Source organism: Mytilus edulis, chromosome 1 (genome assembly GCF_963676685.1).
Source record: "Mytilus edulis chromosome 1, xbMytEdul2.2, whole genome shotgun sequence".
NCBI lineage: Eukaryota > Metazoa > Mollusca > Bivalvia > Mytilida > Mytilidae > Mytilus > Mytilus edulis.
The window spans coordinates 104,915,614-104,933,544 of NC_092344.1; the positions used below are offsets into that span (position 1 = coordinate 104,915,614).

At 31.6% G+C, this 17,931-nt stretch overlaps 1 protein-coding gene across 4 annotated transcripts; it reads left to right on the forward strand.

Annotated features, from left to right (window-relative positions):
* Window positions 1-253: 253 nt before the first annotated feature.
* Window positions 254-11,817, forward strand: LOC139517102 (malignant fibrous histiocytoma-amplified sequence 1 homolog). Of its 4 annotated transcripts, none has more exons than XM_071307808.1 (2): window positions 254-350; window positions 9,830-11,817. In XM_071307808.1, exon 2 carries the CDS (start codon window positions 9,908-9,910, stop codon window positions 10,733-10,735), a length of 828 nt encoding a protein of 275 aa, XP_071163909.1. In that variant the 5' UTR covers window positions 254-350; window positions 9,830-9,907; the 3' UTR covers window positions 10,736-11,817. The 4 variants fall into 4 exon arrangements, with proteins under 4 accessions (XP_071163909.1, XP_071163894.1, XP_071163902.1 ...); XM_071307793.1 differs by lacking the exon at window positions 254-350 and adding an exon at window positions 381-499; XM_071307801.1 differs by lacking the exon at window positions 254-350 and adding an exon at window positions 2,147-2,268.
* The last annotated feature ends 6,114 nt before the right edge of the window (window positions 11,818-17,931 follow it).

The window sequence follows — 17,931 nt, forward strand, 5'->3', positions numbered from 1 at the left end:
TTTAACCTTGGTTTTGAATATAATTATAGTCTCAAGATTGTCATCAGTGGTTTCATTTCGTATTTAAAGGTTTACATTGAATTTTAGTATATATTACGCAATATTTGTCAATTTCTAAACTAATAACAGATCAAGTGTCACACTTACAAAATGAATAATAAATTGTATATGAGCCAATATCAAACACTCCTTTCATTTAATATCATCTACACACGCAGTTTTCTATAAAGCTATTTAATTAATGTATTTGTTCATTTAATACTAATACATTGATTTGACAGCTTGATAGTTCATGAAAGAGTATGCATTTTCTATGAAAGTATTGGGCGATTAGAAGACGTGATTAGAAGGTAAGATAGTAGTCATATACAATAAGACAATACTGACAAATTATCAACGGCTGCATTTTGGTCCATTTATGTATGGAAATACGTCGAAATTAGCAAGAAATGCCGAAAGAATCTTTAACGTTACAGATATTGTACCTGGTAATGTAGAAGTAAGTTAGTGTTACATATTTATTTTTTGGGCAACTACTAGTACTTTGAAATTCGTTGTCAGTAGTATCCATCAGGTAAGAAAGAAACGGGGTGTATACGGTTTTGTTTCTCTAATTTTTGTGCTATTTTCACATTTCCTGACCGGTGTGTGAAAAATATTTCTTCTCACTAGTGAAAAATCTGTTCTCGGCAAATGATTAGTCGAAATTTGATTATGACGTCTAAATGTTTTGTTTTCTTCTGAATTTTCCTATTCACCGTGTATCATCAGTACAGCGGATATAGGTACTATACCAAGCGGGCGTGATCGATTTTGACCTCACACGATAACGAAAACCTGTGTTTTGTTCACATAATATCAATGTGTACCTCAATTTAAACATAATTGTTGTTTTAAGAAATGATTTGGTCGTAGGTTGATGATTACATATGTCTCATTATTTTCCCCAAAACAAGAACGATTACCAAAAACATGTGCAAATACTTGTCAAAGAAGTTGGCACTCGTCTCATCCGATATAATTCTATATTCATTGTAACTCTTTTTCTGATAGAAGTGCGTGTGTAATAAGTATAGTTATAGTAATAATTGGCATTGAAATCTTTCATGCATATGTTTTTTTCGAGATTTTATTCCGAAAAGAAGCGTTGTGCACGGTGTTTAGCTGACCACATAAAGCCTTCTGTACGGTGCATAGTTAAGTTGCTGTACACCGTACACAAAAACAAAATTTTCATACTCGTTTATTACGCAAAAAGTTTCAAGGAATGAGTAATCACAGTTTATGATTAGTAACTATTACTTTTGCCCTGTATTAGCTTTCTTTCAGGTAAAACATGTAAATGTCTCAACAATTGTATCGAAATTGAAAGTTGGTGTTGACATTCACAACTATTTGCGCATTTACAAGTTAATTGTTCTTATAAGAATATAAAAGTTGTCTTATAAATAGGAAAAAATCGATGCGAAAATCATTTTGGAGCAAGAAATTCAGATGTTGAGAAATGTACACTGAATGATGATAAAACAAAACAAAGATTTTCGTTACAATGTCAGTTCAAAATCGATCATGCCCGCTTGCTTAGTACCTATATCCGCTGTACGATGTTACACGGTGCTATTGTGACGCCATGAAAAAAGGCGGCAATGCCTGATGACGTCGCATATAAAGAACACAAGTTTCTGAAAATCTTTGAAAAAGAAGGTTAATAATCAATAGAGAAACAGATTCCGACACCAAAACTCGTGTATTACGATATTTCTCCACTCTCGACAGTTAAATTTTAGTTATTTAAAGAGCTCGGCAAGCCTCGCGCTTTAAATAATAAAATTTAACTGTCTCGAGTGGAGAAATATCGTAATGCACTTGTTGCAGTGTAGGAATCTATATTTCTCCCTCTGGGAATCAAATATAAGTTGAGTAGATGTTATTCGTGAAGTGTTCAGTGAAGTGTTCAGATATGTTTATTCATATATCTGTTCCGCATTAGAATTCCCAATCGTTGTTTACGGGAACTTCTTTTACTGCTGCTTCTTTTATGTGTTTATGAAGCAACCCCAGTCGCTTCAGTTCGATATTTACATTGTATTAATATCGTCTCCATTCTATGACAACAAAAATCACTAGTTATCGAGTTTGATAAGTGCTAAACGCATCAGTGAATTATTAATTTGAAATATTGGTTTTATTATATACATTGCATCGAGGAACGACATTTGAAGGCAGACTATTTAATGAAATATTGGTTGTAATATTTACAATTGACAGGTTTGTTGCTACTTTTTTATTTCTTTTTTTGGTTACTCCATATTTGAACAAGTATGATAAAAGAAATACTATTGAAGAAGAAAATGATTGAAACAATTAGATATGATCTGAAAATTCAGCATAGTCTGTAAGAAATATGAATTTTCCCTGCCTTGTTCGTTTATCTAGAAAAATGTTTCCTTCTTTGTTTTTTATGAAAGTATTTTGTGTATTCTCTGAATTACTGTAAAGGACACCGTTCTTAAAAAAAATGGTCGAAATTAATTATTTCTTAATTATAATCGAAGATTCCCCCCCCCCCCCCCCCCCCCCCCAAATAGTGCTTAACTATAAGCTTATTTATATACACGTGGAACACATATATTGTCTTATTTTCATTATTTATATATTAAGCCGGAGTATAAATGCAAGAGAAATACGTTTCATATAAATTGAAGTGATACATGTATATTACGAATTGTAAATCTTTTCTGCATATTTATAAAACAAAATGAAAGCCAAAGAACATATTCATACATCTTTCGGCATTCACCAATTAGATGTGTTTAACACAGTCTTGTCGATCCTTCATATATGTTATATCCGTTTTGTTGATGGGGTTCGTGTTGCTTAGTTTTAAGTTTTTTATGATGTGTTTTATATATTTTTTGTTTGTCTTTTGGTCGTTTTATTTTCGTTTTCTGCCACGGCGTTGAAAGTTTGTCATCGACATATATGAGTTTGCTTTTCCCCTAAGAAACTTCTGCATGCCTCTCTTTTACACATACGTATAGGCCAACACCCAATAGACAAATAATTTAAGACCAGTACGTGATTCCCATAGCAACATTCGGTTTAACTAATTTTACATAAAGCTCATACAGCAAGCTGTTCAAACCATTTGCAAGAATGAGAGAGAAATGATAACTTTATTTTCATGTTGATTATATCCTCACTATATTAACTAGAACGCCGGCTTCTGAATTTAACCACAGGGGTAATTCGGGTATAGAAACATGGCCACCTTGGTCAACTTCAGACTTGGGAAAAAATCTTGCCAAGTGGGACGTCCGTTTTACTGTACATGAAGTATCAGGTACCTTTGATCAGATCCCTCCCGTAGAGAGAGTCACACTTAAAAGAACCCTTGCAACAACTCGTTCAGAGATTCCTAGGTTACATTCTGAAAGGCAAAATGTCCCCTATCCAACATAACTTTGTTTTTTACAGTCCACATTCCCCATCCTTTATCCATATCGTCCAACCTTGCAGAGTTTACATATAATGAAACGTTTTGTTATGAATATGCGGCATCAAATAACTGCCACTGGACGTTTAAATGTATTCAACAATTAACAAATCTTTTAAATTTATAATCCCTTTCGCTTCAATGCAGAGAACGTGCCATACACTGAGTTATATTTGTCAGTTTCTTCAAAGGTTATAATTAGATTTTCCACTTTAGAAGCAAATTTTAAAAATGCCACGGTCAAAAGTCAGGGAAGATTTCGTTGTTATTTCAATGCTAATATATATATACTTTTTAAAGTTACATGCTCTCAGAATAGTCCAGATTGTCTGTTTTTTTTACGATTGACCTCTGAAGATCGTCAGATCAATCTTGGACAATATTCTTTAGCAGCTCAGTGCCCTCCCTCCATCAACTTGAGCACAAAGATTGACAGCATTTTGATATGCAAAAATACCAACTTGCATAACATTTTAAAAACGAAAATGTAAAGGTTACTGTGTATTCTTTCCAATTAACGCTTTTGGACAGGCAACCTAAAAGGCAATATCAAATTTTACAAATTCATTTTTGAAATATATATCATATAATAAAATCAATGAGAAAATTCATTCATCCAATTAATCGAATTCTCTGTACGTGTGTCAATGGCAACACTAATGAAACTAAAATTAAAATTTCATTGATTTGTATGTAGTTTTTTTATTCAAAATGAAACATCATGAATGTCTCCGATATCCTGTTACAAGATACAGCATTGACTATAAAGAATAATTTAACAGTAACAATGTGATAAAACAGAAATATCTCCGCTGTAGACTTTTATTAAAATCGATTAGACTTTTTCACGCAATATTTTGCGCTGCTCGATATCATAACTTTTCTATATGTACTGTTTTGTGAGCTGTTGTTTGTCTATGCTTCTGGAACTTTTTTTGTCATGGAATTTAATTGACCACAAGGTATATTCTTTCTTTTTTAAATTTAAGTCATAGTTTGTTAGTGACACCAAATATTAGTATAGTAAGACTATACAAAGTAGTGGTGACAAAAATTTATTCAGAAAATACAAATTTCAAAACCTTAACCGCCACGAACGACAAACAGATTATAAGCATGATACAAACAGTATAAAAAATGGAAGTGCAAATCAAATATTTGTTCAGTCAGCTGTTTGCTTCTTTTGATTTGAAAGATCTTACTTGTTTGATAAGTTTGTTTAACGCTTATTTTTACGATATTCTAATGTTAATGTCTTTTTGGTTGTTTGATGACATTTGTGCCCTTATATTCTTTACAAATAAATTTTTAATCTTTGCTCATGAATATCACTTATTTTAGGTCTTTGCTGATAGTGTGTTAAACGTATTATCTGTACTTTACAATTCAGTCAGTGGCGAATCCAGAAAAATATTGGGGTGGTCCCAAATGAATATTGAATGGTATGAAAAAGGTTAAAAAAAAAACCTTCGACATTATGGAAGATCATGAATTTGGACAACACCATGCAATGCACATATTCCTAGGTAAAGGAATTTAAAGACATGTAAAACTGATTTTTATTTAAGACTCTATACAATATCTTGCAATCTAAAATAGCACAACATACAACTGTCATCTGAATTAGGCAAGCTGTAAAAAAAGTTCACATAAATGTTCCGAATCGGTAAAAACAGTTCTACGTAAAATTGTTCAAAATTTACTAATTTAACAAAGAGTCGTTTATCAGGTCATTCAACATCATGCGTCGCGGGTGTTTCCTTGCAAAGTTATCTATAATTTGTTTTATGTTTAGTTCCAAACTGTAGTGCACATGCATCAACGCAAGTCCGTTTAAACGCGATTGTCCCATAGTTGTTCTCAGGTTGGTTTTTAAAAGTGATAACTCACTGCTGGATCGCTCACATTCGCAACTCGTCACCCCCATGGTATCTATGGTATTTAAGATAACAGAAATATTTGGAAAGTCTGTTTTGCAACATACTTTCAGAGCACTGGCTACAGTTTCTGGTTTTGATAGCATTGACAGTTACAGTTCAGGCCTGAGACTACTATAACACAGAGATTGGTCACTACCGATAGTCTCAGTTCAGGCCTGAGACTACTATAACACAGAGATTGGTCACTACCGATAGTCTCAGTTCAGGCCTGAGACTACTATAACACAGAGATTGGTCACTACCGATAGTCTCAGTTCAGGCCTGAGACTACTATAACACAGAGATTGGTCACTACCGATAGTCTCAGTTCAGGGGTATAGAAAAAAAATGATCGAATTTTCTTATACTTTGCCAAAATGAAGGTTTTACTGTGCTTTTTTCAAAAAAAGGATAAAAAGTATTGGTCTAAATATAATATTACGCCATTACTCTCACAGGGACGGCGTAATACTTATTAGTCTCTCTTATATAAAATGTATATATTCATATTACGAGTCTAAGAATTTTACAGATAAATAATAGTAAAATCCTGTGGCTATCGCTTTATGAATAGTATACTTTTCTTAGTTAGACACCATTGTAATGGTCGTATCGTTATTCTACTAAGCTAAAATAAACAAAACCACAATGCATCAAAATGGTTATATAATATTGACGGTTGTCTAGTTGGTTAAGCTACCTACACATGTGCGACAAGTGAGATTTTAAGGTATATAATCTGCCGTTTTGAAGTACAAATATACCTAATTCCTCTATAAAATTGTGTCCACTTTTAAAGAATATGCAATATGAATTATCATTCAGTTACCATTAAATGTATCATTAATATCAAAAAGGTAATTTTACTGGCTTCCTTTTCACACCGTAAATAAAAGTACATTTTAGTTTATATAGTTGTGTTTAAACTAGAGTTTTTATTATATAATTAGTTGATTAAATGTATTCTTGCCTACGTCAAACCAGGATGTCAGTTTTGATATCGACATTTAAGTTTAAACAATTATTTTTTGTCGAAAGGTTTTGATTTTAAATAACGAATATATGTAATGTACATATATTTTTATTACAACTGATCACTATGAAAATAAACATTCAATATTGTGGTGTATTGAACAAACAGGTTAGCATTCTTTGGCACTTTGTCAATGTCGGATAGAGTTCGGGTGTACTTTGGTCATTTAAGTTTTTTTTTACGATAACGACGATTAACAGCATATTATGGCAAGCCGTTATGCTATTTATTCTTACTCAAGATATCTCTTAAACTTTATAAGATATCTTATATAGTTTAAAAGATATCGTATATAGTTTATAAGATATATCATATAGTTTAGAAGATATCTCATATTATTTATCAGATATCTTATATAATTGTCTTTATAAGATAGCTCATAAACTATATAAGATATCTTATAAACTATATGAGATATCTTATAAACTATATAAGATATCTTATAAACTATATAAGATATCTTATAAACTATATAAGATATTTTATAAACTATATAAGATATCTTATAAATTATATAAGATATCTTAAAAATTATATAAGATATTTCATATACTTTATAATATATCTTATAAACTATAGAAGATATTTTATGAAGTATATAAGATATCTAATAAATTTTAGGCGATATCTTATATAATATATAAGATATCTCTTAAAAATGAAATTATATAAGATATCTTGTATATTATAGGAGATATCTTATTTATTTTATAAGATATCTTATTTGTTTTATAAGATATCTCCTAAAGTTTATAAGATATTTCCTAAAGTCTATAAGATATTTTATATTATTCCATATTGGTATTATTTTAGTAGGTTTTTCTATATGAATTGGATTTTGAATAAAAAAGCATATTCACCTGAGAAAGTGTTATTCACCGCGGTAAACGTCACGCGCTTTTACATGCAACGTTATGGTGAAATGTTTCATGTAAAAAAATAATTGGTATATGTTTGTCATTAGATACATTTTCTTCTCTCGGACTATGGAATAAAACAATTACTGTCTTTTGTTTCGGTAAATATGCGGTTTTATTGACTTTTGAAAAACTGATATTCACTTCGGCCGTCGGCCTCAGTGAATATCATTTTTTCAAAAGTCAATAAAACCGCATATTTACCTCATCAAAAGACAGTAATTGTATATAGTTTATAAGATATCTTATAAACTATAGAAGATATCTTATGAAGTATATAAGATATCTAATAAATTTTAGGAGATATCTTATATAATATATAAGATATCTCTTAAAAATGAAATTATATAAGATATCTTGTATATTATAGGAGATATCTTATTTATTTTATAAGATATCTTATTTGTTTTATAAGATATCTTATTTGTTTTATAAGATATCTCCTAAAGTTTATAAGATATCTCCCAAAGTTTATAAGATATTTTATACCGTTTATATAGTTTATCAGATGTCTTATATTATTGTCTTTATAAGATATCTCATAAACTATATAAAATATCTTATAAACTATATGAGATATCTTATAAACTATATAAGATATCTTATAAATTATATAAGATATCTTATATAAAAATTGTTTATAAGATATATCATATACTTTCTAAGATATCATATAAACTTTATGAGATATCTTATATAACATTAAAGATATCTTATATAACATTAAAGATATCTCATATAACATTAAAGATATCTTATATAATATATGAGATATCTTATAAAAATGAAATTATATAAGATATCTTATATATTAAAGGAGATATCTTATATATTATATAAGGTATCTTATATATTATTGGAGATATCTTAAAATTAGAATAAATAGTAAAACGGCTTGCCATAGCATATGGATTGTAGAGTGTATTCTCCCCATTAAGAGGGCATGATGATGATAACAAAACTCAATCCATTTTTTCCGCTTCAGAAAAGCTAACTACAATACACAATGAAATCGTAAAGATGATTTTTATTTTTATTTCTTTCCCACTCCGAAGGATCAATGTCAAAATTTAAATCTGTAATGTTTATAAAAGTGCAATATTTTTTTTGGTACATTTTGACTCTATTGGATATTCCTGAAGAAGAAAGAAAAAAAAACACGGACAGAATGGACTTAAGGTGGTACCTAACACCTGAACTAAAATTAATTTGGCTCGTTTAATTTTCTTAAAAATTTGACAAATTAATTACTTTGACCCTTTAACAAAAATATAAAAAAAATCAAAAAGATGGAACTAACCGTTTAATCAGAAAAATTACACTGGTTATATAGCAGTTTGACAAACACTTATTTTTAAAACGTTCTGCTTATTTTACAGAGTTATCTCCCTGTAGTGTTAGGTACCACCTTAAATTTTGATACTTGAAGATTTTTGTACTAGACAGATTGAAATGATATCGATTTTTATATGATAAATATATAGGAGTGTATGCTGGTTGCTGCATGGTAAAACAGCAGTAAAGTATGTGGTATAATTGCATTTAATTTTCTAATATCAGCAGTAGTGGATTAGAGGTAAAATAAGCTTTTAAACTGAAGCATCGCTAACCTTAACTCTTTAGCTAGTGTGTATTCATAAACAAGACAACCTTTATATTTTATTAATGCAGTGGCGGATCCAGAGGGGGGTTCCGGGGGTTGGAACCCCCCCTTTTTTACGGCCGATCAATGCATTTGAATGGGGACATATAGTTGGAACCCCCCCCCCCCCTTTTTAAAATGGCTAGATCCGCCCCTGTGATAATCGTAATTTACATATGTGCAATGTAAGTCAAAGAATGGCTTCAATCTATTAGTATTCTATGTGCAGGTGGAATTGACAATTCATAGTGTTTAACAATTTGTAATGTTTCTTTTAATGCTTTTGTTGTATTGTTATCCTGAATGAAGAATAATTTAAATATTTTTACTATTTAAGGACTTTTGATATATGTACTTTTTCGTTGGAAAACAAATATCAAAACTTATTTTATGGATATAGTTTTAGTCCCTACTAATATAAAAACCAATTGCAACATAAGATCAAAGCAATTTAAAGCACGATTTTACATTACAAATTTCAACCCCGTTTAATTCATCGGTCAACGTAAACATTCGGTTTTATGAAAAGAATTAACAAAAGAATTGATACGTTTATAAAAGTTAATGGTTAGGACGGATTTAAAACGTAACATGTCTACGTAGGAATGAGGGAAGTTTAAAGTAAGCTTTATACACCTGGGAAGCTTGATACAGGTGTAGGAAGGCAGGTAGAAAGCAGCTCAAATTACAGGAGGTAAATAATGATATTGATTTTAAAGCATGTCTTAGTTAAAATACAAATATTTCACAATGGGGCGTTAATATTTAATCAAATTCAATAAAATAAACTCAAATTATTATCTTAATTTTCTTGTTTTGTAGAATTTATATTGATTGGAGTTGGTATGGAGAGGAAAAACCTATATTAAAGGAACAATTATTTTTTAATCAGTCTTGAACATGGCTTATATTTGTACACCACGTAATCTCAGTGATGCAAGATCACTCAGAAGGCTTATAGAAACAGAGGATCCAATTTATTACGGACTGAAAAAATTAAAAATAAGAGGAAGAGATCTAAACGAGTTGCCCAGATCTATATTTAGTATTTTGGAATTAGAAGTTTTGGAACTGAGTCCGGAGCGAGAGGCATGTCTTGATTTTAAACTTCCAAAACTTCCTCCGGCAATTGGAAAATTGATAAACCTGAAAGTGCTTATTCTGGATACCAATGAAATGCAAACATTGGCAACAGAAGTAACATTATTGGTTAGTTTGGAGAGACTTGCTCTGAGTAATAACCATTTGTCTAGCTTACCAAATGGATTTAAAAATCTAACAAATCTTAAAAGTCTACATTTGTCTAACAACGAATTTGAAGACTTTCCCCTCGAACTTTGTGATCTTGAAAATTTAGAATTTCTAGATATGTGTGACAATTTGCTTGAAGAACTTCCTCATCAGATTTCTAACATGAAGAATCTTCACACATTGCTTCTGTGCTTTAACCGCTTACGAACACTTCCCGACAGTATCTGTCAAATGACCGAGTTACGTTGTTTGTGGCTTGGGAACAATATGTTGCAATCTCTGCCTAAGAACTTTGGTCAGCTGAAGAATATTGACTGGGACTGGAGATATATTTCCTCGTTGCTGGAAGGTAATCCACTTGTTCGTCCACCAATAGAGGTGTGTCGTCTTGGAATGAATGCAATTGACAAATATCTAAATCGGGACATGGGAAATCTGACGACGCGCAGTAGTGCTTCGTCTGGTAATAGTTGGTAAACTTTTGCTCGTAATGCATATACATGTTATATACAATAATATTCTTAAACTTCTTAAACTTCTTAAACTTTCATTTTTCTGCATTTTTTTTACTATCATATTTCTTATTTTATTTATAAACGGATAGAACTTGAATATTATTTTAGTTTTGAGAGTCCAATATGGCTAAGAATAATATATCGGATATCTGTTTTTTTTTATGTAGAATGTATATATACTAGAATGAACATTGTATATATTTATCATAATGTTCGCCTCTGATATGAATAGATAAAAACAGCTGACTTTTGCAAATTACGAATATAGAGATAATTTTTATAAAGCAAAAAAATAAATTACACCATCAACAACACCAGAGAACTAACTAAGTTTAAAGCGAAGATTGCGTCCAGTGGCAAATATTCCATGCATGTTCTGGACGACCAATGCAAGGTTATAAATGTCCAGTGTGCGTTTTTGTGTTTTCTTTGATGCATTTTATATCTTTATTCTTCTGATGAGTTAATTTTCGTTCAACTGATTTGTCAGTATAGCCCGCCACATTTTATATGTGCCTGTGCCAAGTCTGGAGCCTGTTATTCAGTGGTTGTCGTTTGTTGCTATGTAACATAATTGTTTTTCGTTCATTATTTTGTACATATATAATTAGGCCAATAGGTTTCTCATTCGAATTGTTTTACTTTTGCCTTTCTGAGCATTTTATAGCTGACTACGCAGTATATGTGCTTTGCTCATTTTTGGAGGCCGTCTGGCGACCTATAGTTTTTAATTTTTGTGTCATTAGTTGTCTTATTGGCCATCATACCACATCTTCTTATTTTTATATACAAGGCATAGACTTAAATGGGACTATATTTTTTTTTCTTTTCAAGAACTGTTATCTGTTCGGAGGACAGGTTTCGCCAAGTAAAACAGAAATACATAAATGGTTCATTGCGTTCATAAAACTTTAGTATATTTTGTCTTATCTTCTCAATCTGTTCAACCATGATTTTAAGTTGATGCGTTTCATATCTTATGATAATGATATTTATTTAATAAAATGTATTTTACCTGTAATAAATTTTTGAATGACTTGTCAATTTGTCTTTTTTGTTTTAGCAACATATATTAAAACTGTTAGTAGTTTTATCACTTTATTTGGTATGTGTGACTATAAAAGCGATATGAATCGCCAATTAAAGAGTATTTCGGTGATTTGAATTGTCGATTAGATTAATATTAAAAGTTCAATAATTTAAACAAATATGTTTGTAAACAATATTGCACATAAGCTACTTAAATCTGAAGGTTAACGTCGGAATTAAAAGTTATCAAATAATTAAATACGTCAAAACAAAACAATAACTACAAATAAACAAGATTTGTCTACAAGCAAAGTTCAAACATAAAGCCATCTCTCCTGTATTCGATATAAAGAGCCCAGAACACCTTTAGTTCAAATGACAATAATTGGTACAGTCCTTTGTTTGTGTTGTTTGAAACTAAGAACTAATCCTCATATATATAAAAATCATGTGCCGAAATGCCTGAGCAAAATGCACCCTTATAGTTATGTACCATTGAAATATATTCACTGGTTGAGTGGACGTTTTGTTTTATTAGTGCACCCTAGTTATTCCGATATGATGGTATCCAATCATAAACAAAATGACTGCTGAGCTTAAATGTTTTCCTCATTGTATCACAGAACTCGGTATCAATAATTGAAAAGTAAAAAGTACACAAAACTCGACATAGACCGTCTTGTTTAGGTGGTTGCCCAAGCACTACGCACTAAAATGACAGTTCTCTTTTATGCTTAGAAAAAAAATTGATATATTTGTAAAGTTGAATTCTACGACATTTATCATCGAAATTCTGTTACATTTTCGTTGCACATGTATAGGTTATATGCAACTTGTTCTCAAATTAATGGGAAGCTGCAGAATGATGACGCCTTCGTCCACAAGTGACAATAAGTTCACATCTGTCCCATATAAATCATCATTAACAAAAGGCAATAACAAAAATACGCCACACACTTATCTTTATGCTTATTGGACTACAACCTGTCGATACTGATATTTTGGAATTGCACAAAGACATGCTTTTCTCAGACATTTTGACGCATTAACACTAAATCCATTGGATGTGTCCTGGTTGATTATTAAGAATTGGTTGGGAGGAAATGATCAAATAGTTATTTGCAATACGATTTGAACTATTCTTTAGGAACGGCGACTTCTTTAATATTGGTTGTATCTTTTGTCTTTTTCATGACCGTATTTTATGGTGTGGCAAGAACTTTCAAACTGTTTTACATTTTTTTAGGTGGAAGGGTGCACGCTCAATAACATGTGTTACTTCGCCAAAGTATGTATGTGCCAGTCTAAAGTTAGAAACCTATTTGTCAATGATTGTTGTTCAGTTCTATGTCATGTGTTTTATGTTAACTGTTTTCATAAAAAATCTCGTTTGAATTGTTTAACAATTTATTCCGCCCTGGCATTTTAGACCAAGACCTTCATATAGTGTACGGTATCGTATGAGTTTTGAAAATACAAGTCGGCGGTAGCACTGGTACAGTTGTCTCTATTGTTTGTCCAAATCGTTTTCATAGGTTCTCCCAGATCAAATGATACACTAGCAATGTTCTGCATCCAGGACAGTTCAGGTGTCTATATGACGATATGGATTGTCAACTTGCATGATCCGATATGACAATTACTTTTTCCATATAAAAATAAGGAGATGTGGTATGATTGCCAATGATACAAATATCCACCAAAGTGTAAATGAAGTAAATGTAAGCAATAATAGGCAACTGAATGACCTTCAACTATGAGAAACCCCTACCGTGAAGTCGGTTATTAAAGGTCTTGTAATGAAAAATATGAAACAATTCAATTGAGGAGACTAACGGTATGATTTATAACAAAACAATATACGAAAACAACCATTTTAGACATGAACCAACAACAACCACTGAACTACCGGTATAGGCTACTGATTTGGGATAAGCACATATGGAATTTGGGGGGGGGGGGGGGGGGGGGGGGTTAAACTAGTTTGATGACGCCAAACCCTCCCCCTAACCTGGGGCAGTGGTGTAACAGTACCACATAAGAACAAACTATAAAAATCAGTTAAAAAGGGCTTTACTCATCAGATTGATACAACAAAAAACATCTAACAAAAACACAGACTGTTTGAATAGTCTTTTTCATAGACTGCCTATCATGTTAAACATATACATATAGATTGAAGACCTATTGGTGGCCTTCGGCTGTTGTCTGTTCTATGGTCGGGTTGCTGTCTCTTTGACACATTCCCTATTTCCATTCTCAATTTTATATATTATCAAAAACAAATTGGATAAGGTATTTAAGCGAAACTGACTTATGAAGTTATGATAATTTTTCCCCATTTAAAACATTCAACAATCAAGATCTAATAGCATGTATACAAATACTATTATTCTACTTTTATAACTTGGACAGGAAATCGATTTTCAAAAGAAAAACTTAACATAGATTACAATGCGTTTGTGTCCCTGTGGTTATTTTAATACTATATATACATTAAGGAATCTTTCCGAACCTCTAATGAACTCAAAATAAAGGATATATCGTATGATTACCAATGATCAAACTATCAACCAAAGCTCATTTCACATGGATACAAGCAAATCGAGTCTCTGTGATCGTATCGTGATCAATATTATATTTTTTTACATAAAGAATTGGTAACATTTTGTAGTATATTGAGATTTGCCTTAGTATGACCAGAAGACCTTAAATGTCGACTTAGTATAGCAGGTTTGGCTTACAGTCAATACGGTGACAATTCATACGTTTAGGAAATGGGTCTCCTTATTCAAGATACAGTGTTTGTTGTTTTACAAGTAACTTGTTGCAGACTATGGTGTCTATACGTTTCTTCAATGTTTGCTTGTATCCACATGTAGGTCATCGACCGGGAGTATCCGTTGCTGATATGGGTACTCAGTATTTATTTAAAAGTCTTTCAGTGTGTGTTTCAACCACCCTGATTACACCCTTTTGATGGCGAGCCTTGCGTAGAATTAACGCACACATTCAACGCATTTTCGTAATGGTCGAAACATATGCGATTTAAGATTGAAAGTACACATATCGTGCATCAATATACTCTCGGATCTGTACTTAGTGTCTTGTGTGTGGTTTTTTTTTAGCTTTGTATCAATCTGAGGAGTTATGCCCTTTTCAGCTGAATTGTATAATTTGATTTGATGTACTCTGACACCACTGTCCCATGATAGGGAGACGGATCAATCATCATTCATTTGACCTCGCTGCATTCTGTATATGCCTGTCCCAGCATGGAGCATACAATTCACAGGTGGCCGTTTGCTACTGTATACCATATTTGTTTTTTTCTTTATTTTTTTCTCGTTTTAATTGTTTTACATTTGTCATTTCCTAAGTTGTGTACCTGCCGTATGCTGAACTTTAGTTGTTAACTTCCTCTTCATTTCGTTTCTGGTGGAGAGTTGTCTCATTGGTAATCATACTACATATTCATATTTTAATATGAAATCATGTTAATAATGATAGTAGTAGCCACAACATACTGGTATCTACGTAAGTAGGTTCATATATATCAATTCATATATCAATTTTAGCCAACGAGCTATTGTACTTGCATCAAAGTGGAATACAGAATTGCTCGAAAGATTAAGTAAAAAAAAAGTGTCTACAACTGAAATCTCAGCAGATTAAACAAATATTCTGAAACAAAGACCTCTTAGATCGTTTTGCATTTAATAATCGACGTCATATGCTCTAAAAGAGACATAAATAAGTTGATCTAAGTTATCAGGTATAAAATTCAATTTCCTAAAATATCACAAGTACAAAGAGATTATAACATTGAACCCAAGCTGGACATGGGGTAAGGATAATTTCATCAAACTTGTGCATATCCGAGTCATTTGTTTAAATATCGTTGCACTTCAGATATAAGACTGAAATTATCGTCTTTGTCACACTATATAACCTCTAAAATTAAAAACCACTTTATAGTTAACGTATGAAAACAATTATAAATTGTTGAAAAAATCAAGTCCTAGGTCTTTTGATAGTGTTTAATCAATTTATATACACAATTGAGCGTAAAGAGGAATATATTTCCCGGTGAATCAATTTCTCCTTTATTTAAAGATTATTATCATTATTAGGCCATTATAGAAAAATCGATTGAAATATTTGACAAGTAAAATTGGTTTCTATTCTTCAATATGATTTATCTAAGGATTACGCACTTGTGTTCTTTTGACAGTTTCTGTTTAGATTTTTTTCTTCGCTGGTAAGTATTTTAGATGAATTCTATATTGATAATCGAAATCTGAAAATAAACACTAGTGCTGGTGTAATCATTTAAAACAGTTTTGTAGTATAAACATGGGGAATTATGGTGTGATCACCAGTGAGAAAACTATCTAACTGAGACCAAGGCAACGAAATGATGAGAATCTATACTATTAAACGAGAAGACCTCATTTTTGGTGTCGCTTCTCTTCTTTCCACAATAAATTAATCAACACGCCTCTGTGTCCTATAGGTACAGTGCATAGTCGCATTTGTCATCCATTCATATGATTATTCAGATTGAGTTATTTTAGGAGAAAAACGAGAAAAAAGGCATCCGGGTATTGTCCCGTCATTGTACGAAATTTTAAGTCATATTAGACTTCCGGTTTGCGTTTTTCTGTATACTTTGAACATACATAAATCTACGAATAAAGTGTATTTTCAGAATTTTATCTGCTATCATTTTCAAGTTTACTATCCACGGCAGTCACAGAGTTTATTAAATAGAGAGGGTCTGTATACTATATCAATGATCACCATGGATCGATTTATAGTAAACTTAGAATTGAAAGTAAATACGCTTTATTTATATAGTAATGAATGTTCATAATATACAGATAATCCACAGGCACTTGTTTCTATCCATACCAAGGTCGACTATCCATATAAATAGAAGAAGGTGGCTAACGAAATTTTTTTTAGGTCACGACAGTCTCCGCTTGGGACGCTTTTTCTACCCTTCAACTTAATGCTAAAAATCCCTACCTTATATGAATCGATTCAGTGAATATTTTCCTTTAACACTAAACTAATTTCATAATCCCCACAGTGTTCCTCTTCACGGTAATCTACTCTCAATTCACTAAACCATGTCCAAAAGTTCAACTACCATCTTTCCAATGTATCTACTTCCGGTTGACATCGCAGTAAATTTATTTTGTTTTCATTGACTCAGTTTCTTTCCCCTAATTCTGATACGTTTTTTACCTCCAAAATAAAAGATCGATGAAATTCTTTAGAGTTACCATATACATTCGGAATTCTCTAGTATTATTTTTATCTGCTATCATTTTCAAGTTTACTATCCACGGCAGTCACAGAGTTTATTAAATAGAGAGGGTCTGTATACTATATCAATGATCACCATGGATCGATTTATAGTAAACTTAGAATTGAAAGTAAATACGCTTTATTTATATAGTAATGAATGTTCATAATATACAGATAATCCACAGGCACTTGTTTCTATCCATACCAAGGTCGACTATCCATATAAATAGAAGAAGGTGGCTAACGAAATTTTTTTTAGGTCACGACAGTCTCCGCTTGGGACGCTTTTTCTACCCTTCAACTTAATGCTAAAAATCCCTACCTTATATGAATCGATTCAGTGAATATTTTCCTTTAACACTAAACTAATTTCATAATCCCCACAGTGTTCCTCTTCACGGTAATCTACTCTCAATTCACTAAACCATGTCCAAAAGTTCAACTACCATCTTTCCAATGTATCTACTTCCGGTTGACATCGCAGTAAATTTATTTTGTTTTCATTGACTCAGTTTCTTTCCCCTAATTCTGATACGTTTTTTACCTCCAAAATAAAAGATCGATGAAATTCTTTAGAGTTACCATATACATTCGGAATTCTCTAGTATTATTTTTATCTGCTATCATTTTCAAGTTTACTATCCACGGCAGTCACAGAGTTTATTAAATAGAGAGGGTCTGTATACTATATCAATGATCACCATGGATCGATTTATAGTAAACTTAGAATTGAAAGTAAATACGCTTTATTTATATAGTAATGAATGTTCATAATATACAGATAATCCACAGGCACTTGTTTCTATCCATACC